Raw genomic sequence first — 22,779 nt, 5'->3', positions numbered from 1 at the left:
CAATTATGCTTATAGTATTTTGACTATGTAAACAGTGTGTCATTCTTTCACACCCCTCATACTAAGTAATATAATCATATTCCCTTTATTCTGTAGTTTTGGTTTTTCCTTAAAATCCTATTTAATTTTTAATTAGCAAATAATAATTGTATATTTAGGTGCAATATGATTTTTTGATAGATGTTTACGGTGTGAAATGATTAAATCAGGCCAATTAAAAAAATTACCTCACAAAGCTGTCATGTTGTATGGTGAAAACATTGAAAATTTACTGTTTCAGCAATTTCGAGATAATGCAGTGCATTATGATTTGTTATAGTCACCATTCTGGACAGATTACCGAAGCATATTTCTTCTGTCTGGGGGAAACTTTGTGCCTTTTAATCAGCATTTCTCCTTTCCCCACCTACCTGCCTGCCCTAGCCTCTGGTAATCATCATTCTACTCTCTACTTCTGTTAGTTCAACCATTTTAGTTCCACATATGAGGGAGATCATGTGGTATTTGTCTTTCTATGATCGTGTTATCTCACTTAGTATAATGTCTTCCAGATTCATCCATGTTGTGATGAATGACAGAATTATCCTCCTTTTAAAGGCTGAATGGTAATCCATTATATGTATACCTGTGTATCTGTATCTATATACCATAAACATAATATACCATTTTCTTTATCCATTTATCTGATGATGGATGCCCAGCTTGCTTACATATCTGTGTATTGTGAACAATGCTGTAGTGAACATGGGAATGTAGATGTCTTTGACATACTGATTTCAGTTTTTTTTGCATATAGACTCGGAAGTGGTATTACTGGATCATAGGATAATTCTGTTTTTAGTTTTTTGAGGAGGCATACTGTTTTTCATGGTAGCTGTATGTATTTACATTTCCACTAACAGTTCTCAAGAATTTTCTTTTCTCTACAACCTTGCCAATACTTGTTATCTTTTGTCTTTTTGATAATGGCCATTCTGACAGGTATAAAGTGATATCTCATTGTGGTTTTAATTTGCATTTCTCTGATGACCATTTTTCATATGCATTGGCTGTTTATATATCTTGAGAATTGTTTATTTGGTCTTTGGTTTGTTTTTTGCTTGGCGTATTTGTTTTCTTGCTATTCAGTTGAGTTCATTTCATATTTTGGATCTTAATCCCTTATCAGATGTATGGTTTGCAATCTCTTATCAGATGTCTGGTTTACAGTGTTTTTTTTTTTTTTTTTTTTTTTTTCCCCCCAATATGTGTTATCACTTCACTTTACTGTTTGTAAACAATTCGTAAAGCATTACTGTACAGAGGCTTTCTAGTTTTATATAATCCCATTTATTTTTGCTTTTGTTGTCTATGCTTTTAGGGTCATATCCAAGAAATCTTTGCCCAGACCAATGTAATGGAGCATTTCCCTTATGTTTTCTTCTAATAGTTACACAGTTTCAGGTCTTATATTTAGAATCTTTAAACTGCTTTGAGTTGATTTTTGTATGTGCTGTGAGATAAGGATTCAATTTTATTCTTCTGCTTGTGGATATCCAGTTTTCCCAGCAGCACTTATTGAAGGGACTGTGCTTTCTTCATTTTGTGTTCTTGGTATCTTGGTTGAAAATCAATTGACCATAAATTTGTGGAGTTTATTTCTGGTCTCTCTGTCTATTTAGTTTCGTCATTGTGTCTGTTTTTATGTCAGTTCCATGCTGCTTTGATTACTATAGCTTTGTAATAAATTTTGAAGTCAGATAATGTAATACCTCTGGTTTTCTACTTTTTGCGTATATGATTACATACAAACTTTAGGATTGTTTTCTATTTTTGTGAAAAATATCATTGGAATTTTAATATGATTATGCTGAATCTGTAAACCACTTTTGGTAGTATGGACATTTTAACTATTATTTCTTTGAGTCCATGAACATGGGACATCTTTCCATTTATTTGTGTTGTCTTAGTTTCTTTCAATATTTTATAGTGTTTAATATACAAATCTTTCACCTTCTGGGTTAAGGTTTACTTTTAGATATGTTTTTTGATGTCCTGAATGGGATTGATTTCTTAATTTATTTTTTCAGATAGTTTGTTGTTAGTGTAAAGAAATGCTACTGACTTTTGTATGTTGATTTTGTACCCTGCAACTTTACTGATTTTGTTTACGTGTTCTAACAGTTTTTTGGTAGGTCTTTAGAATTTTCTAATATATATGTTATCAGTTAACAGAAGTATTTTCAATTTTTGCTTTCTTATTTAGATGTCTTTTATTTCTTTTTCTTGTCTAATTGTTCCAGCTGGAACTTTGTTCTGTGTTGAATAGAAGTGGTAATAGATATTCTTATTCCTGATCTTAGAGGAAAACCTTTCCACTTTTCCATCGAGTATGTTTGTTGTGGGCTTTTCATGTATAGCCTTTATTATGTTGAGGTATCTTTCCTCTATGTCTAATTAACTGAGGGTTTTTATCATGAAGGGATATTGAATTTTGTGAACTGCTTTTTCTGCATCTGTTGAAATGATCATAGAGTTTTTGTCCTCATTTTGCTAATACGGTGTATCACATTATAGATTTGCGTGTATTCAACAATCATTGTATCCCAGGTGTAAATCTCCCTTGGTTGTGAATGATCCTTTTAATGTTCTGTTGAATTTGGTTAGCTAGTATTTTGTTGAGGATTTTTGCAAATATGTTCATCAGGGATATTAGCCTGTTATTTACTTGTAGTGTCCTTGCCTAGCTTCAGTATCAAGGTTCAGTCTAGCTATACTGGCTCTGTAAATGGATTTTGTAGGTATTCTCTTCACTTTGAGTTTTTGGAAGGGTTTGAGAAGGAATTGGTATTAGTTCTTCAAATGTCTGTTATAATTTTACCTTGAGGCATCTAGTGCTGGGCTTTTCTTTGATGGGAGATTTCTTAATTATTGATTCAATCTTCGTGCTTGTTACTGGTCTGTTCATATTTTCTTTTCCTTCTTGATTCAACTTTGGTAGGCTGTACATTTCCAGGAATTTATTCTAGGTTATCCAGTTTGTTGATGGATAATTGTTCATAGTGTCTTACAATCCTTTGTACTTCCGTGGTATCTTCTGAGTTGTGGTATTTCCTCTTTTGTTTCTGACTTATTGTTAGAGCCTTCTTTTTTTCTTAGTTTGCTAAAAGTTTGTTGATTTTATTTATCTTTTTAAAGAGCCAACTCTTAGCTTTACTAATCTTTTTTCTGTTTTTTTTCTATTCTCTGTTTTATCTATTTTTATTCTGGATCTTCATTATTTCATTTCTTCTCCTAATTTGGGGTTTAATTGTTCTTTTTTCTCTAGTTTCTTGAATTTATTTGAGATCTTTACTCTCTTTTGATATAGAAATTTATTGCTGTAAACTTCCCTTTTAGAACTGTTTTGATGCATCTCATAAGTTATATGTTGTCTGTTTTCCTTTGTCTAAAGATATTTTTATTTATTTTTCAATTTCTTTGACCAACTGGTTTTGAGGAGCATGTTTTTTATTTCTAGGTATTTGTGAATGTCCCAAAATTCTTCCTGTTACTGATTTCTGTTTCATTCCGTTATGATTAGAAAAGCTATTTGATGTAACTTCAGTCTTAAAGTTATTAAGACTTGTTTTGTAAACAAACATATAATATATCCTGGAAAATGTTCCATGTTCACTGGAGAGAAATTGAGTATTCAGTTGCTGTTGGATAGAATGTTCTGTATATGTCTGTTAGATTCCTTTAGTCTAAAGCATTATTCAAGTCCACTGTTTCTGTCTGGATAATTTGTCTGTTGTTGAATGCGGAGTATTGAAGTCCTCTGCTATTACTGTATTGCAGTTGATCTCATCATTCAGAACTATTAAAATTTTTTTTATATATTTAGGTGCTCCAATATTACCTGCATGTATATTTAAAATTATTTCTGTTCCCCTCAACAGAACATAAAATAATGCCCTTCTTTGTCTCATTTTACAGTTTTGACCTAAAGTCTGTTTTGTGTGATGGAAGTATGGTCATCCCTGCTCTCTTTGGATTATCATTTTTCGTCCCTTTATTCTCAGTCTGTGTGTGTTCTGAGGCTAAAGTGAGTTTTCATAGGCAGCATATTGTTGGATCTTGCTTTTCTAAGCCATTCAGTCATTGTTTTTAAAATCCATACAGTCATTTGATTGGATATTTTTTTTTTTTTTTTTTTTTTTGAGAGGAAATCTCTGTTGCCCAGACTGGAGTGCAATGGTGCAGTCTCGGCTCATTGCAACCTCTGCCTCCCAAGTTTAAGTGATTCTCCTGGCTCAGCCTCCTGAGTAGCTGGGACTACAACTGTATGCCACCACACCCAGCTAATTTTTTTCTATTTTTAGTAGTGACAGGGCTTCACCATGTTCGGTAGACTGGTCTTTAACTCCTGACCTCAAGTGATCCACCTGCCTTGACCTTCCAAAGTGCTGGGATTTCAGACAGGAGCTAACGCATCTGGCTAACTTTTGTATGTTTAGTTGAGACAGGATTCCACCATGCTGGCCAAGTTGGTTTTGAACTTCTGGCTTCAAGTGATCCGCCCACCTTGACCTTCCAAAGTGCTGGGATTACTGGTGTGAGCCACCATGCCTGGCCTGGCTTATAGTAATTTTTAATGAGCTACAAATAACACACTCAGTACAGTGGTTGTTAGTAGATGGTGGTAGTTCTTACTTATTTGATTCTTCCTCTTGCCTTTTTCTCACCAAGAATATGAGCTGTCTAGTAAAGACCATGTTTGATTGATTGTTTTGCTAGGATAATTGTTTGGCTATGATAATTTTGAATTTAATGGAATTCACAAGGATCTTAGAAGGGTCAGATCCTTCTTAAGCCCTAGGGCCTACGCAGAGGGAATAATTTTTCTAGTAAATTGTGGCATTTACAGTACAGCAGTTTGCTAAATATCTGTGTAGTCAGAATTATTCTTATGAAATCCATAGACAGATGCCACACTGAGTGCTGACAGAGACTATCTCCTACTGTAATATATCCATTTTTTTTTTCACCTTAGGAAGAGATTCACTGAGTGCCAAATGAAAAAGTTGACTGACTTGTGCTTAAAAGCCATGTTATTTAAAAAAAAAAAATTCTTGAAATGCTACAGTTGGACTCAGCAAGTCGAGATGCCACAGCTAAGACCTGTTGAAGGAATAGTGAATTGACATCTCCCATTGCACTACATTCTACAAAATACATTCATTGAGGAGAAGGGTGCTGTAAACCCTTGTACTTTTATATTTTTGAGGATTGGAAGTGCTGGAGCCAGCCAGCTTTTTATATGTGAGTTTGAATGAATTAAATGTGAATTCACAGTGTTTCCTCTACTCCAAAAGTTCTTAAGGCAATTGTAGGACAGGACAGAGGGGTACAGACAAAGACTGTATGACGGGCTCTGTGGGGAGAGCTGCCCCGGCGGTGCCAGGGGTCTGAGGACCCGGGAAATAGATCTGAGACCCTAATTGGTATGCTTCTCTAGTGTCAAGGGTTAGAGTATTCTTGCCAGAGTTAACTGTCATAACTCTTGTTACTGGCCATGGGTATTTCATTTCACACTTCTCTCTTCTACTGATTTATTAATTTAGAAATTGATATGTTAATTTACTTATTAGCTAGTCGAATGAAGCTTAAATTGTGTATTTGGTATTATGTTTTGAAATTTTTTTAGTTTCCTCAGGTTGCACTTACGTTTCTATTCAGATCTGAGTTTAATCTGTTAAAGAAGTTCAGTGTCTGTGTGTGTGTGTGTGTGTGTGTGTGTGTGTGTGTGTGTATTAAACACGTTCTAGTGCTTGGACTGTTGAAGTTCTTCATTAATAAAATTTGTGGTCTCTATCACAGCAAAGTTTACCAAACAAAACAGAGAGAGGGCACATGAGTACATTAATAAACTGAGTCTGGGTTTGTTTATTTTGCATTTTATGTTCAGTGATTGAGTAATATGTTATTCTTTGTGTTAACATTTTAAATTTATGTAGTGCATTTTTGAATTGTTAGAGGTTTTTAAGTTCAGGAATTTAAAATAAACTAATTTTTAAAATTAAACTAGAATGACTATATTATAAAGAAGCCAGCGTGGCTCAGTGATTGAAGGAATGGAGGTCAGGTGTGGTGGCTGGCTCTGGTAGTCCCAGCACTTTGGGAGGCCAAAGTGGATTGATCTCTTGAGCTAAGGAGTTTGAGACTACCTTGGGCAACATGGTGAAACCCCGCCTCTACAAAAAAATACAAAAATTAGCTGAGCGTGGTGGCATGCGCCTGTAATCCCAGCTACTTGGGAGGCTGAGGTGGAAAGAATACGTAAGCCCGGGAGGGGATGAGCCAAGATCGTGCCACCGCACTGCAGCCTGGGTGACAGAGTGAGACTCTGTCTTAAACAAAATAAAACCAAACAAAAAACCAGCATGGTTTCTGACTCTAAAGACCTGAGACCAATTCCTGGCAGTCACTTTCCAGAGCAGCACTGTCTAGAATGGTAGCCACTAGCTACAAGTAGCTATTAAGCGCTTAAAATATGGAAAATATAGGTAGGTTGACTAATGGAATTTTAAATTGTATTTAATTTTCATTAATTTAGGTTGAGGTAGCCATGTGTGACTAGTGGCCACTGTAATGAGCCTCACGGTACTAGGTGACTGACTTGACTTCTTGTGTTCCAGTTTTCCCATCTGTACGGATGAGATCATATAAGTTATTTTTTGTGGTTACTGTAAAAATTAAACAAAATAATATAGTTAAGGAGTTTAACACTGCCTGGAGCAGAATATTTCCATGAGAAATGATTAATTATAATGACATACATTAAATAAACTGGAGTTATTTTGCTTTTGAGCATTAATTTAAACCTGTTTATTTTTGTTCTTCCCTTCCAGGATTAATTTATTTTTGGAAATCAAGTGCAATATTGGAAGCCATTTCTACTAATTTTATTTCATTTTTAAATTTATGATTTGATTTGAATACTATCATGGGAGGAGCTGTGAGTGCTGGGGAAGATAATGATGACTTAATTGATAATTTAAAAGAAGCTCAGTATATCCGTACTGAAAGAGTGGAGCAAGCCTTCAGAGCGATTGATCGTGGAGATTACTATTTGGAAGGCTACAGAGACAATGCTTACAAAGACTTAGCCTGGAAGCATGGAAACATCCACTTGTCAGCACCTTGCATTTATTCTGAAGTTATGGAAGCATTGAAACTTCAACCAGGATTGTCTTTTCTTAACCTGGGAAGTGGAACCGGATATTTAAGTACAATGGTGGGCTTAATTTTAGGTAATTTTATTTTGTAAAATTCTATTTTTAAAAGTAAGCCTATTTTGTATTATGTTTTATGATTTATAGGATTTGTAACTTTGTGTACAGTTTGTGTATGTTTGAATGTGTATACTCAATGTAGGTATTTTCCTTACTTAGATGTGAAAACACAAGGTAGTAGTTATCTTTTTTCATTCCCAGCCCTGACCCTGTTAGTTCCCACATGTAGTCCTCAACTTTCAGTAGCTCTGGGAACTAACTATTCTCTGTTAGTCATGGTCTGTACTTAAAGTCAAGCAACTAGTAGGCAGGAAACTCAGGAGTGATATTTAATCTATTTCAGGGAGAGTGTTCTGTCTTCTGGCATATAAAGTTTGATGGTTATCTAAAAGCATTGTGCCAGGTTTTTGTTAGAGAGACAGGAATATGTGGGATATATAAGATGTCGCTCTGTTGGGGCAAAGCAAGGGACTGGAGAATAATGGAGAAGAAAGAAGTCTATCTCATTAAGCATTCAGCATACTTTTCAAGTGTTTGCTCTGTCAGGCATTGTTGCTGGTGTGTGCATGTGCTGGTGATCTAAAGGGACTAAGATTTCTGCCCTCAAAGTGCGTACTGGGTGTTAAATGCTAGGTATTGTTTAAAGCAGTGTGTGTGTGGTAACTCATTCAGTGTTCCTAATACTCCCTTGAAGTACATAGTATTATTAATCTTGTTAGATGGGCAAGTAGACGAAGGCACAGGGAGGTTAAATGACTTGCCTGAAAGTCAGTTATCTTGGAAGTGACAAGTGAGTAATACGGAGTATAGGTGAAAGAGGCATGGACGGAAGGCAATCTGCTGTAAGACATTATGTTGGATGGCAGATGACCAACCATGAAGTTTACCAAGCCATTTAGATCAACTGTCACATTCACTGGCCGCTACTGTGAGACATACATTAAAATAGAGCATTATTTAGGGACGTGGGGTGTGAGAAGAAGTAAGAAAATCAACTACCTTCATCTAGTCTGATAGTTACTGTAGTTGAGGTACATGCCTAAGTTAATAAGGATGAGAATGTGGTGTAAAATTCATTCTAAAGTGATGGGAAGTTATTGAGGAATTTTAAATAGAGAATGACATATCCTCTAGGAGGGTGACTCTCTGTTCCAGTGTGCTGAGGGAGTCCTACTTTATCCCTGTTATTCTAGCATCAGTATTAATAATGTCCTTTCATTCCTTGAAGTGTCTGAGTTTGGACACTAAATTATGTGGTCACATTATGTGACTTCTAAGGTATACTAAGGTCTGAAATTTTCTCCCTATACGCTAGGTAGCTCCTTACTCTATTAGTCATGGAACTTCCCATCTGTTTCATTTAAAAGAGTGGGGATGGAAGCCTTTCATTCCGTAACTGGGTTAGTTCCTAATGTATAAAAACTGCGCAAAAGTGATAGGAAAATTACTGATTTTCATCACTAAAGAGAAGTTTAGAAGCTTACATTTAAATTTGGCACTCCTCCCTGTCCTGAGACAGTAATTTCTTAACAGGTTGGAACTTCCAGATGTATGTCACTTCTATCACTAGGTTCTTTGAAAAAGGAATATCTGGGGTTGAGACAGTCTGCAAAACCTAGAGGGGAGAGTAGGGAGAGCTGCTGCTTTAAAAAAAATGGGTATTGCTATCCTTGAACATTTCCTAACCAGCTCTGGCAAGTCTGGGCTGGCGTCCAAGCCTTATACCATGTTTGGCCAGCCTGAAAGTGCCTGTTTATTCTGTCTTCCACTTGTAATATGTGCCAACTGGCTCGTGCTGAGGGAGGTCAATCTAGCCAAACTTGGGGTGGGGGGAGGTATGTATCATAATTTGCAATCTTGCCAGCAATGAGGTTGCCTTCTTAAGACTCATTGCCTGCTCCCAGGCTCCAAGAGATTAGATTTCTGTGGCCAGATGGCACCTGTTGGCAGATGTCAAACTTATTGTATCATGAATGTCTTTCAGTCCCTGTCATGGGCAGTGTGGGGAAAGAGACCATTGTGTAAATGACCTACAGTCACAGGTTCCTCCTGTTACAAGGCTCTAGGGAGTCATGGAGGTTTAGTTACATACATGGCAGTGGCTCCTCCAAACTATTCCAGGATTTATCTTTGTGTGACCCTGCTTAGTTAAGACCAAGATACAGCTGTTCTTATTTTAGTTAGGAATATTCCATTGATGAGAAAGATTATTTTAAAGAAGGAGAAGCAGAAACAATAGTCTGTAAACTATGATTATAGCTGACAAATCTTAAGTTCACCAGGCTTCTGAGGAAACTTTATCTTTTTTACCCTGCTCTCTTTTTTTAGTTTGTGTTTTGTGTGTGTTTTATGTATTGGAGGGGAAGGTATCCATCCATAAAAATCACTTAGGACTGGATCTAGAGGAGAGTGCTCACAGGCTCCCTGTGACTATCGTAGTATAATGAATCGAATTTGGCTCTGCTGCTTCACAGCCGCTTTATTAACAGAAGTTCTTTCTTTCTTAAAAACAAAAAACTACAACACTATGGCTTAGCCATGTTTCTCTTCCCACAAGATGGGGATGACAGTGCTCCCCATAGACAGTGGGTCCTATTGGACGACATACTCAGAAGTAAACACTGCGGGAGTCCTGGCTGAAGCAGGGAGAGCTTGGCATCTGTGATTCGGTAACACAGTTAAGGAAGAAACCCCTTGGGAAATTTCCATTTCACTCCAGAAACACAATTGTAGAGGATGAGCTATAATTATTATATAGAGCTTTTGTTATTCAGTGAGACTAAGTTCGATTCTTCTTTTATTATTAATTCGTTCATTTATTTTTAGATAGGGTCTCACACTCTTGCCCAGGCTGGAGTGTGGTATAATGGTCTTGGCTCACTGCAGCCTCTACCTCCTGGGTTCCAGTGATTCTCCCACCTCAGCCTCCTGACTAGCTATGCATGTCTGATTTTTGTATTGGGTTTTCTTCAGAAAATCTCTAATCATTAAAGCACACTTAAAGCAATTATTCATAAATTTACTTTTATCCAAGACAGTGGAGAATAGATCACTCCAACTCCTAAGATTTCTCATTGAATCATGTTTTTGAATTTCGAATTGAAGCTAATCTTCATGTCCTGCTTGATTCTCCTTAAATATTTTCCTTGAACTAAGGGTTTTCATAAAGATATAGTACTTAATTGATTCTCCTCTCAGTACTGTCTTTTCATTCTTAGGGAATTCCATTGCAAAATAGGATGCAAAACAAGCAGCCTCCCACATCTGTACTTTACCTCTGCTTTCCATAACTGAATTGAGTATCAAAACCACAAAAGCAAGTTATTCTGACACACTCTTTGGATTCAGGTAGGGATTCTAAATCCTGATCCTTTTTACTTAGTTAATAATTTCCATTTTCTTTTATAACTCATAATATAAAAATTCTAGGTATCTTACAAAACCTGTAATATATAGATTCATCCCTCCTAATGACTTTCTTTTAGTCTCTTGCCTAGTTTCCTAGTCCATAGGACTGACTCTGGGGAGGCTGCCAGTGCCATCCAGCACTATGGATGCTACGGCCTGGGTGCTACAACATTCGTTCCTAACGGTGGAACAGCTGACAGGCAGGAACCTTACTGCCATAACCTGCAGTTGCCATATCGTTCAGAAGCATTAGGTAAGCCATCTGCTGCCATCACGTTTGACCTCTACACTCTTTCTTTGTCATAGGACATTAAATGGTCCTTACTCGGCTAACCTTTTTTGCCTTTGACCTCAGAGCTCCTGCTGTCTCTCCTTTGCCTGCATGGTGATACATACTATGCGTAGCCTCTGTTGCTGGTTCTCCCTCTACTGAGGTGTGATTCGCATACCATTAAGTTTACTCATTTAAGAGTACAATTCAATGATTTTTAGTTAGGTTTACGGAGTAGTGCAGACATGACCACAGTCTAGTTTGAAGACACTTCCACTAGCTAAAAAGATTCTTCCATGCCCAGTTGCAGCCACTACCAGTACACAGCCAGTCCCTGACAGCCAGTTACCTACCTTCTGTCTCTATAGATTTGCCTTTTCTGGACATTTCATATACATGAAACCATACAATATATGGTCTTCTGAATCTAGCTTCTTTTACTTAGCATTACATTTTCAAGGTTCATTCATGCTGTAGCATGTCTGAGTATTTTATTCCTTTTTATGGCTGAATGCTGTTTCATCATATACACTACATTTTGTGTATCCATTCACCAGTTAGTGGGCATTTGAGTTACTAGTTTTTGGGCATTATACATAATGCTGTTATGAGCATTTATATACAAATCTTTGTGTGGATATACATTTTCATGTCTCTTAGGTAGATTCTTAAAGAGTTGAATTGCTGATCTGTGTTTGTTTTTAAGAGATGAACAGTGTTTTCTGGAGTGGCTGTACCATTTTATATTCCTACCAAGGTTATGCGAGGTTCTGGTTTCTTCACAACCTCACTAATACTTGTTACTTCGTTTTTTAAAGTGCCTCTTAAAGAATCTTCTTTATTAGCTTACTTTAGACCAAAAGATGAGGGGGATCCCGGGTGGTCAGTCCCCCCGTCCCGTACCCTCTCTTTCTTGCTGAGATAAGACACATTTGGCAGGTATCAGGGTTTTTCTGTAAGGTAGACTCTGTTTTCTGCATCAAACCAAACCCATTTTTTCCTCTATCTTCTGTTGTACTTTTTTTTTAAGGAAGTTTTTTTTTTTTTTTTGAGACTGAGTCTTGCACTGTCTGGCTGGAGTGCAGCAGTGCGATGTTGGCTCACTGCAGCCTCTGCCTCCTGGGTTCAGTTGGTTCTCCTGTCTCAGCCTCCTGAATAGCTGGGACTACAGGTGCTCACCACCACACTTGGCTATATATATTTATATTTGGGTTGTTGTTGTTGTTGTTTTTTTGTATTTTCAGTAGAGACGGGGTTTTGCCGTGTTGGCCAGACTGATCTCGAACTTCTGACCTTACGTCATCTGCCCACCTTGGTCTCCCAAAGTGCTGGGTTACAGGTGTGAGCCACCACGCCTGACCCTGGTTTTTTTCATTTTTAGGAATTAATCTGTTCGATTTTCTTTTTTTGAGATGGAGTCTCTCTCTGTTGCCAGGCTGGAGTGCAGTGGCGCCATCTCTGCTCACTGCAACCTCTGCCTCCTGGGTTCAAGCGATTCTCCTGGCTCAGCCTCCCAAGTAGCTGGGACTACAGGCGTACGCCACCACGCCCAGCTAATTTTTTGTAGAGACAGGGTTTCATCATGTTGGCCAGGATGGTCTCAATCTCCTGACCTCATGATCCCCCTGCCTTGGATTCCCAAAGTGCTGGGATTACAGGTGTGAGCCACCATTGACCACCCATCTGTTCCTGATATGTGATTTATTTGGGACTCTGTGAGCAAATCTGTTGTGAAAACCTTTTATTTTAGACTAATGACATGTTATGAAATTCATAAAACTCTTAACTATTTGAGCTATTACTTCTTAGTGTTAGTTAGATTTCTGGGCGTCCTTTCTTCTGCCCGTGTGCTCTATAGGGAGCTGCCACCACTGTTCTATTTCTCAGATTTTTTTTTTTTCTCCCTCTCACTTATACTGGTTGTGGAGTAGAAGACATTACTGTCAAGCACCTCCTTCATTGCTGCTACCTCTGAAAATCAATACTCAGGTGATTTTATGTTTATGGATAATATTAGTGCTGATTACAGGGTAACAAATAGTAAATAACAAAAGTGATAAATATTAGGAAGCAATACAGGTTTTACAAAGTTTTCTTAGTAATTTCTTCTGATGATGTTTTTTCATGCTAGTCTTAGAAGTTAGGAGGAAATTTCTCTAGTGATGTGAAGTGGCTTAGGGGTTTCCCTGAGCTGAGCATCTTGAGTTTTATCTTTGTGATTAACTGTTTCTCAACCAAGATTGTCTATATAACAAATAACAGCCAGTTTTTACTATTTGGAAATTTTGTCTCTTGAGAATTCACTTACTTACTAATACTTATTTGAAACCCCCAAATCAAACTCACACTGCTTTCATGATTCCTTGCGAGCCTGCAGAGAGGAACACAAAATCTGAGTCTCCTGCCTGGCATCTTCCTAGGCGAGGTGGGATAAAGTGAAGCACTTTCTGCCTTCTTGTCTCTGTGGTCATACAGAAATGACCGAAGGATTGAGAGGGGAGAGGCCAGCACATGTCACAAGCTCCAGTCTTCACTGGGGCCTGTTGATGGCTTGAATCCCAATTCTGGCAACAGTTCGTGGGGTGGCTCAGGCAAGTCACTAACACTTCTTAAGTTTATTTTCTCTTTTGTGAAATAATGTCGTCTCTACCGGGAGGAGTTCTCAGGATTTAATATTATAATCTATTTTATATATTTGTATATGTACATATTTTCCTAAGGAGCAATTGTTCATTTTTTTTGCTAATTCAATGTTTGATGTATTTTTTAGAACGTAACTTTTATACAGTAAATAATGTGAATTGATTGTTACTTTAAGTACTAAATCTTCCTGAATTTGTTTCCTTAAGTGTAAAATTTGTGAATCTGTATCTCCCCACGTAGAAGCTAGCACCCACGGAATTGTCTTTCTTTTTCTGTGACACAGCTTTTCCTAGGCTGACACAGTCTTCCTAGGATGTTGGACTGAGTGCCTCGGATTGGAGCCAGGTTGGCTGGAGTTGGCAGGGCTGCTTGGTCCGCTGGAACTCTTGGTCTCGTCTGGAACCCACTTTTGCATTCTCTCTGGGTTAGGTTCCTGCAGGGTCAGCCAGGCTACCCTCCCACCCCCTTGCCAAAAATTGTTTCCTTGGGTTTTATATAGCAGTGTGTTAGTTATGTTTATAAAGGCTTTGTCCTTTTTAGGGAACAACTTTGGATTTATCCTGTAGTGAAGGGTGAATCTTTCTTCTTTCTTCAAGGAACATCCACATGCAAAGGATTCATAGATTTCTGCCTCCAAAGTCTGTCAGCTGAGCACTGGACACTCTTGATCTTCCAAGCTGGGTACTTAAACATGTGGTACCTGCATCTTGTTTCTTCTTCAGTATACAGAAGATTCCAGAAGTTCAGCCTGTCCCCAACTGTTTTTTTTTCCTGCCCTCTTTCACACATGACAAAAAGTTCAACGAATTCTCTTTCTTCCTTCTCTGTTTCCTTTCTTGGTGAAGAGTACTTTTTTCTTCTAAATTGCGTAACGCGGAAACTTGAGTACCAGTCTCTCTTCTAATTTTATTGGGAAGTGGGTAACATAATCACAGGGCTGAAAAATTCAAAAGTGTCAATAGACGCATACATTGAAATATTTTCTTTCTCTTCCTCTCCTGTAGCTTACTTAGTTGCCTCCCCACTTTGACGATAACTGCACAGAGCTCTGATAACACTGCAGTTTTTGCATGTACATAAGGCTTTATAGCGATGATAGTTGGCTTGAAGTCAGAAGCAAATTGTTTAGGAATAAAAGGAAAATGTTAGTTGAATTTTGACAGATTTCTATCAAACAACTAAAATTAATAAGAAATTAATTTTGAATGCAATGTACTTCATCATAGCATTTACTTCTATGGCATGCATCATTTCCTACCATCAGATAATACAGATTTAACATATTTTTTTTATTTTTGCTCATGCATTGTTTTAAAATCAAGACATGAAAAATATTTTTATGCTTTGTGAATATCATTTGTTTCAGTCTTCGTTGTGAACCTTTTAAAATTTGGGACCATAGCTACATTTATGAACTTCATCATTCTTTAAAGAAGTATTATATTAGACCCTGCGCCAGCTGCTGTGGATACAGAAGTGTTCAAGACACATCTCCTACCCTTGTACATGATGCTTCTGAACTAGCAATAAAAGTGTGGTGTTAATCTTATTGGCTGTTCTTCATTTAGTCTAATAAATATTTATTGAGTATGTGACTGTCACCATGCTGGTTCCAGAAATCTTCATGTACTTCACAAATAAATGTGCAGTGGAATGAAAGAGTGGATGAAAATGTCTTCCAGAGAAAATGATTGCATTAAGAAGAATTTGAGTCAAAATCTGAAGCTGTTTAAATGAGCTTTTTAAATTATTCTGTATTATATTATACCTGAATGCGTTTTTTTCTCAGCTTATTGAATTTGCTGCGTTAGAAATTTAGTCTCTAGTATTCCATTGTGCACATTAAGATATAGTCATTGGTTGTTCTTGACCTATTCATCTTGATTATTATCAGCACATTGGGTAGAAATATGTAAATGAACTAATAGTGACATCTTTTCTTGATATTTGGACATTTTAGAGATATGGTTTACTTAGGGCTTTGGTTCCATTTCTGTTACTGTTAAGCCAATACTTTGAGATCTCATGTAAACATATTTCTAAGATTCATGTGAGATAAGAGAGTAGCATTTACATAGCCATAGTCTTGAGAGGAACCTGAGGAACTGGATCTTGTCTCTGGTAAATTCCAGGGCTTGTTTCATAATGCTTTTTTCAAACCTGGAGAGCAGAGAACAAGGTCTAATCTTATTAGCTTCAGAATGGCTAAGCTAACATGGCAAGACTCAGGACAAGTTTGACAGTGCTTGATGTTTTTCCCAATGTGATATAGTTGGATGAGAGAAACCGTAAGAAATTAAATGTATTTTAATATGTGGGACTATATTGGAACAACTTCTCTTAATTGTCTAGTTAATGATTACTTAGTCTTTTGCTGATTGCTTTTCTCCTTTTTCCTTTATTCACCTTTTGGTCTGTTTTATTTTTGTACATTATACCGCAGGATATTCTTGGAGTGAAACCTATTCCTGTCAACTTTTACCTGTGACTGTTCCTGAATGCTGCCAAAGTTGCTTGTAAATCTTCACAAAGATGCCTTATTTTATATAACTAAAATTAGTAATGAAATATCATTATAATTTGCCGAAAGATCCTTTTATATTTATATTTTTAATTCTCTTTGAGTTTATATTAGCTTCATAGAAACCTAATGATTGATCCACCTACTCCCCCTTGTGGTAAATACTTAGTTTAGCTGAAATACTTTTAGCTGTTAACTCTTGATGTTGTTTTACTATAATGAGAACAGAGATTTGGATAGCTCAAAGCAGATTTTAAAAAATAATTTAGATTGGGCTTTATAATAATTAGGAGGGGTAGCTAGCACTGCTCAACTCAGTTGGATGTTAGGATTATCTGCAGACCCTGGATCACAGTGAGAGATTCCTTTTCATCTGTTTGTGGGTAGGACCCAGGGATTTACAGTTTAAATCAAATTAAATTTAATCTACTTTTAAAAATTAGAAATTTCCAGGTTATTCTAATATACAGTCAGGGTTGAGAACGACTTATATAGCTTATAATTATGCTTCTACAACTAACTGTTTCTGTATATGGGGAGAGAGCGCATCATAATTTTTAACAACAATTTGTCCATTACATTATAGTGTGCAAAGTACTTTTACATAATTTAATGATTTTTTTCCCAGAGACTCCTTTTATATAGTGGGAACTGGTCTTACAGTGACTGAGTGGTCTCAGATTATACAACAGTTAAGAGGAGGAACTGGGATTTGGAAAGCAAGATATCTGACCTTTAATCTGTCTCACCACACCAGTATTTTGACCTCAGAGTCCTCAGCTGAAATGATGGATTATTTCATCTTTAGAACTCCTCCTGTTATAAAGTACTTTTTGTCTGTGGCTGTGTTCTGTAAGTTAGCTTTACACAAAATACTAAAGGCACAGTGAACTTCATTCAGATGCAGTGTGGAACTCTCAGGTTTCTTTGGTCTGCCTCAGTCTTCTACACACCAGCACCACACTGTCAATCTGTTGGACGTTACATGGGGTGGACATAGATACAAATTAAAAAATTGGAATTGCATGGACACTTACTGCCTAAACCTAATAATTACTGACTTTTATGTACAAGTTTGTGTTCTTGACTGATTGGTAAATGATAAATGAACTAGATTAGATCCAGTTATTAGAAAAGTACTCTGATGAGTGCAGTGAATGTGATTTGAAAACTTGAAAGCAGTCTAGATTTTACTATATTTGTTACTGTTCTCAGTGGGGGTTTGTCAACCTTAAAACATTTCTTATGTAAGATACCTAGGTATTTCTAATAACTGTATTTGTTTTAATAAACTTTGACTTCGCTGTATGTTTCCATGTTCTCTTTAATATGTAGCTATTAAAGGTCAACATTTTCTTTTTTTAAAAGCATATATGTTACAAAAATTAAGCCCTTTATTGCATAGAAAAATCCTCACACTGGCAAATACGAAATAACATTGGAGTTCAGTCAAATTTATGCTTCACTTGGCCTGTTAACATCATCATATTTTGGATATTATTTCACATTTTTCCCTTGACAACTTGTATCTTTCTATTAGCTATATGTTATTTATTTATTTGAACACTTACGCTCTTTAAAAAAAAATCTTTCAGTAGCCCATTGCTTTTTAATTGAAAAAGTTATACATGCAAATGGTTAAAACGCACTTTATGCAACAGCATATAATAATCAAAATGTTTCCTTACTACCCTAGATCTCTTAGCCTCCTTTCTCAGAAGCAGCTATGTATACTTTTTTAATGTTCTGGTTCATTCTCTTATAATGATCAGCATTGCATTATATTTTTTATCATACACTTAATACATGCAAATTGTATAATCATATTCTAAATAAATGAGATATTGGTGACATTTCTATTTAAATTCTACCTTTTATTAATTTATTTTTCTTTTTAATTTACTTTGAACATGTTAGTTACCATTCACATTGTTAAGTAGTGATCATTAAAGATGTGCCTGTCATTTAAAAATTAAAGTTTCATCTATAAAAAATTGTAAATGGTGTTTACATTCAATATTAACTTATAGCATATTTTACATGTGTATTTATGTTTGTGAAAGAAATCTTTTACATACTAATGAATTGTCTTTATCTTTCATTATTAAATACCTTGTGTCAAGGTAGTGTGAAAAACAAGTTATGTGAAAAAAATTAAATTTTCTTACACATTAATTAAACTTATTGGTATAAGTTTGCCACTTTGCTGTTAGACAATAAGCAGAAAACAGGAAAAAAAAAGGCGGGGGAAAGAGACCAGTGGCATCTTTAATTAAGAACTTAGAACTTTGAAATTCAGACTTCCTCTGTTAATAAGGCAGTTTGAACTATGGATTAGAGGCCTTGATTTCCAGATTCTTAACACCTTTGTTATTATATTTGCATATTCTGTCTTGTAGGAAACAGAGTGCCAGCAATATTGACCTTTTTAATTGATCTCCAGTCTATGCGGCCCTGGTTTTTCTTTTTTCATAAAAAAATGTAACTAGATTTTTTTTCTTTTTCTTTTCTTCTTCTTCTTTTTCTTTTTTTTTTTTTTTCTGAAACTGAATTTTTGCAATGGCACAGTCTTGGCTCACTGCAACCTTCGCCTCCCAAGTTCAAGTGATTTCTCCTGCCTCAGCCTCCCAAGTAGCTGGGATTACAGGCATGTGCTACCACAACAGGCTTTTTTTAAAAATAAATTTTTTTTAATTTTTAAGTTTTTTTATTTTTTAGTGGAGATGGGGTTTCTCCATGTTAGTCAGACTGGCCTTGGAACTCCTGACCTCCATCTGCCTGCCTTAGCCTTCCAAAGTGCTGGCATCACAGGCGTGAGCCATCGCGCCTGGCTTTTTTTTTTTTTTTTTTTTTGAGACAGTGTTGCTCTTGTTACCCAGGCTGGAGTGCAATGGCGCGATCTCGGCTCACCGCAACCTCCGCCTCCCGGGTTCAGGCAATTCTCCTGCCTCAGCCTCCTGAGTAGCTGGGATTACAGGCACGCGCCACCATGCCCAGCTACTTTTTTGTATTTTTAGTAGAGACGGGGTTTCACCACGTTGACCAGGATGGTCTTGATCTCTCGACCTCATGATCCACCCGCCTCGGCCTCCCAAAGTGCTGGGATTACAGTCCTGAGCCACCGCGCCCGGCCTTTTTAAAAAATTTTTTAAAGGCAGTGTCTCTTGTGCAGCCTGGACTGCAGTGGCAGGAACATAAAGTCTTACAGGAAACCAAGTGCCAGCAATATTAACCTTTTTAATTCATCTTTTATCTTTGCAGCCCTGGTTTTTCTTTTATTACTATTTTTCTTTCTCTTTTTCTTTTCCTTTTTATTTAAGAGACAGTCTCTCTCTGTTGCCCAGCTTAGAGTGCAGTGGCAGGAACATAACTCACTGAAGCTTGTATCTCCTGGTCTCAAGCACTTCTCGTGCTTCAGCCTCCCAAGAAGCTGGGGTTACAAGCATGCACCACGAAGGCTGGCTCTTTTTTTGTTTTGTTTTGTTTTATTTTGTTTACTGTAGAGATGAGGTCTTGCCATGTTGCCCAGCCTGGTCTCGAAGTCCTAGGCTCAAGCAGTCCTCCCACCTTGGCCTCCCAAAATGCTAGGATTACAGGCATGGGTCACCAATTACAGGCATTACATGCCTGGTCCCAGGTTCTTAACAGGTAATGAAAATTTATAGACTTCTCATGTTTTATAGTCAATGATCACTTTAAAAAGAAGAAAGGGAAATTAGGTTTATGTCATAGGATAGTATTTTTCTTACTATGTTCATAATGTTAAGTAATTGTAGTTTTATTTGATTTTTTTTATTTTTATTTTTAAAGACGGTGTCTTGCCCTTTTACCCAGGCTGGAGTGCTGTGGCATGATGTAGGCTCACTCCAACCTCTGCCTCCTGAGTTGAAGCAATTCTTGTGCCTCAGCCTCCCAAGAAACTGGGATTACAGGTGTACACCACTACACCTGGCTAATTTTTGTATTTTTACTAGAGACAGTGTTTGGCCACATTGGCCAGGATGGTCTTGAACTCCTGGGCTCATGCCATCTGCCTGCCTTGGCCTCCCAAAGTGCTGGGATTACAGGCATGAGCCATCACGTCCTGCATATACTTGAGTTCTTTTGAACAAGGAAAACTATTTGGTTTTTTAAAACATTTTATATGTTGACACCTATGGAAATTCAAGTTCTCAGAATATTCACATTTAATGTATTAAAAAAGTGACCTTACTGTGTGATTTTTCTAAGTTTAATATTTTGGCTGCTTTATTATTTTGAATATAAATGAGATTTTAGTTTTACTCAGCTTATCTATAGTAATAGAGAATTACAAGAAGTCTTAAGTGATTTTGGAGAGATGTTCCAGTTTTCAGATGAAGGCAGATAAGCTAGTTCTTAAGAAAGGAAACAAGAAGCAAAAAGTTTAACATTGCTTTAATCAGGACAATTTATAAAATGTAAAAACATTGCAGAGGAAGTTAATTCTGTTGTGGTTCGATGAATCAAGTACCTTTTTATTTAATCTTCCTATCTGAACACATTTTTCAAGTGAAATCAATGTTTTTAAAAAGCAAAAGTTTAGTAGGGGAAGGCATTATCTTTACCTGATTTTGGTTTGAAGATTGTATCTGAACATTCTGGTTAAATTTTTATAGTTTCAGTATTTCCTAGACTGCAAAACATTTTTAATGTTTGCATGTTAACATTCAAACATGACAATTTATGATTGTGATTTTTTTGTTTAAAAGTACCTAATGGTGAGTAGAAACAATCTCAACGTGCACTGTCGTTTTAGACACTAGTAGAGGGCACATCCCGTTAAGAATTTCCTGAAGATACTGAAAATTAATACTCCTTCCCTAGGATCAATGTCAAGCAAAAATGATGAGTGGAAAACCTGGTTGGCTTAATTCCAGAAGTTGAAAAGGGAATGTGTAATTTGTGTGTTATTCTCATGTGGGTCATGGGCCAGGTTGGTATGTACGAGTAGCCTTAGGAGATGCTGAGTCCTCGTATTCGCAGTGTGAGCTGGTACCAAGGTGGGGAAAACAGCCAGCCCAAGAACATCTCTGGGGGCTGGGAAAGCCCTCCTTTGTTCTTTCCCGTTTTCCTGAGAGGTCAGTCCATCCATGGGCATATATAAAGAAAAGTCTTAAGTGAGAAGTGTGAAGTACGCTGGAACCTGAGAGTCAAGTCTAGAATGGCCACATTCTGTAAGGCACTGGGAGCTCCAAAAGGAATGGAGTGGGAATTTAGCCTCTGCTGGTTGGGGGTAGGGATGCTCCGAGACATTCATGGAATGCTACCTGTGTCAGCCCTTGGTTTTAGGTATTTTTGATTTACCAACTTTTTAGCAAACGATAAATGAAAATAATATCAGGTAACTTAAACGTCTTGTAGAAATACTACTTTTTTTTTTTTTAGCAGTTGTGTCCTGCCAGATAAACTACTCCCTTGGGAGAACTCTGTAGGTTTCAACGTTATGCTTGGTAGTATTTTTTAATAGAAAACTTGGGTGAACTGTTTTTTTTGGTTTGTTTTTTCTTTTTTACATTAAAGCAATGTACGTAGATTTCCATTCAACCTTTAAGGCTGTGGCTAGGAGGTGTTTGCATATTTCAAGCTGTCTTTAAATACTCCTGTGATATATAAATGAGCAGAACTTAAAAGAGCTCTGTAAGAGCATATAATTAATAATTTTTATAAAAATGCTGCTACGATTGCAGGTCCTTTTGGAATAAATCATGGAATTGAGCTTCATTCAGATGTGGTGGAATATGCCAAGGAAAAACTGGAGAGCTTCATCAAAAATAGTGATAGCTTTGATAAGTAAGTATTCGTATCTACAGTTTTGGTTTGAAATTACTTAATAAATAGATACGTGGAACATGTCTATTCTTGAATGCTATTACTGATCCTGAGTTGCTCAATTGAATGCAGCAAAAAACAGTGCACCATAAAATGAGAAAAAGTTAAGACTCTTCTATGCTTTAACTTTTACTATATGTAATTCTATAGTAAATTATAAATTAGTAAGTTTGTGCTACTACCACTTTATTAGTAATGTTGAATGGATTAAACATTATTCAAGTATCTTTTCTGGAGATACAGTATAATACTGTGATTGCAGTATTTTTCTGGAACTGTTTTTTTTTTTTTTTTTTTAAACCTTTTGAATAGTAATTTAGTAGTTCTTTCCTGAATCTTCGGTTGTAACATAAGAGGTGGTACCTATCAGCATACAAAAGACTTTAACATATTCAGCTACTTTGTAATATATCCAGAAGAAATGATCATAGAAATACATTGATACCTCTTGTGATAGGATTGTTTATGAGAAATGAGTTTATGAAACCATCCTTTTGAACTCACACTGGAACTCCCCTTACAAGAAACATCGTACAGGCTTTGGTCCTTGGGCTGGCAGGCAAAGTCCATTTGGCGTGTGATCCTACTAGAATTCTGCATTGCTGTGGAGCAAGGGCTCGTATACTGAAGTTCATGAACTCTTTGAAATTGTGTAAAACTTGGAGAGCTTTTACATCTCTTATTTCTCTGTGTATCTTATTTTCAAAGAGATAAAAGTGTTAAAAACGATAGAAAACACAAGCTTAGAACACAGTCACTTTAAAGAACAAACTTTTAGGCAAAAGCATTGAGAATTCCAGCTTGGCTTGTGGGGAGTGGACCCTTATCTT

The 22,779-nt window shown here is 36.7% G+C and overlaps 1 protein-coding gene across 5 annotated transcripts in view; it reads left to right on the top strand.

The window, feature by feature from the left end:
* The window catches only part of PCMTD1 (protein-L-isoaspartate (D-aspartate) O-methyltransferase domain containing 1), a 157,115-nt gene that overhangs the window by 36,194 nt on the left and 98,142 nt on the right, over nt 1–22,779 (top strand). For 2 of the 5 annotated variants that reach the window (XM_074386649.1, XM_010351604.3), the window contains exons 1-3: nt 3,308–5,283; nt 6,873–7,274; nt 21,808–21,910. In XM_074386649.1, coding sequence (XP_074242750.1) covers nt 6,968–7,274; nt 21,808–21,910 — 410 coding nt within the window. In that variant the 5' untranslated portion in view covers nt 3,308–5,283; nt 6,873–6,967. Of the gene's footprint in view, nt 1–3,307; nt 5,284–6,872; nt 7,275–21,807; nt 21,911–22,779 lie in introns of those variants that run through there. The other 3 variants (XM_010351602.3, XM_074386648.1, XM_010351605.3) reach the window with 2 other exon arrangements.

Source organism: Saimiri boliviensis, chromosome 15 (genome assembly GCF_048565385.1).
Source record: "Saimiri boliviensis isolate mSaiBol1 chromosome 15, mSaiBol1.pri, whole genome shotgun sequence".
Lineage (NCBI taxonomy): Eukaryota > Metazoa > Chordata > Mammalia > Primates > Cebidae > Saimiri > Saimiri boliviensis.
This window is presented reverse-complemented; position numbering and strand designations above follow the sequence as displayed.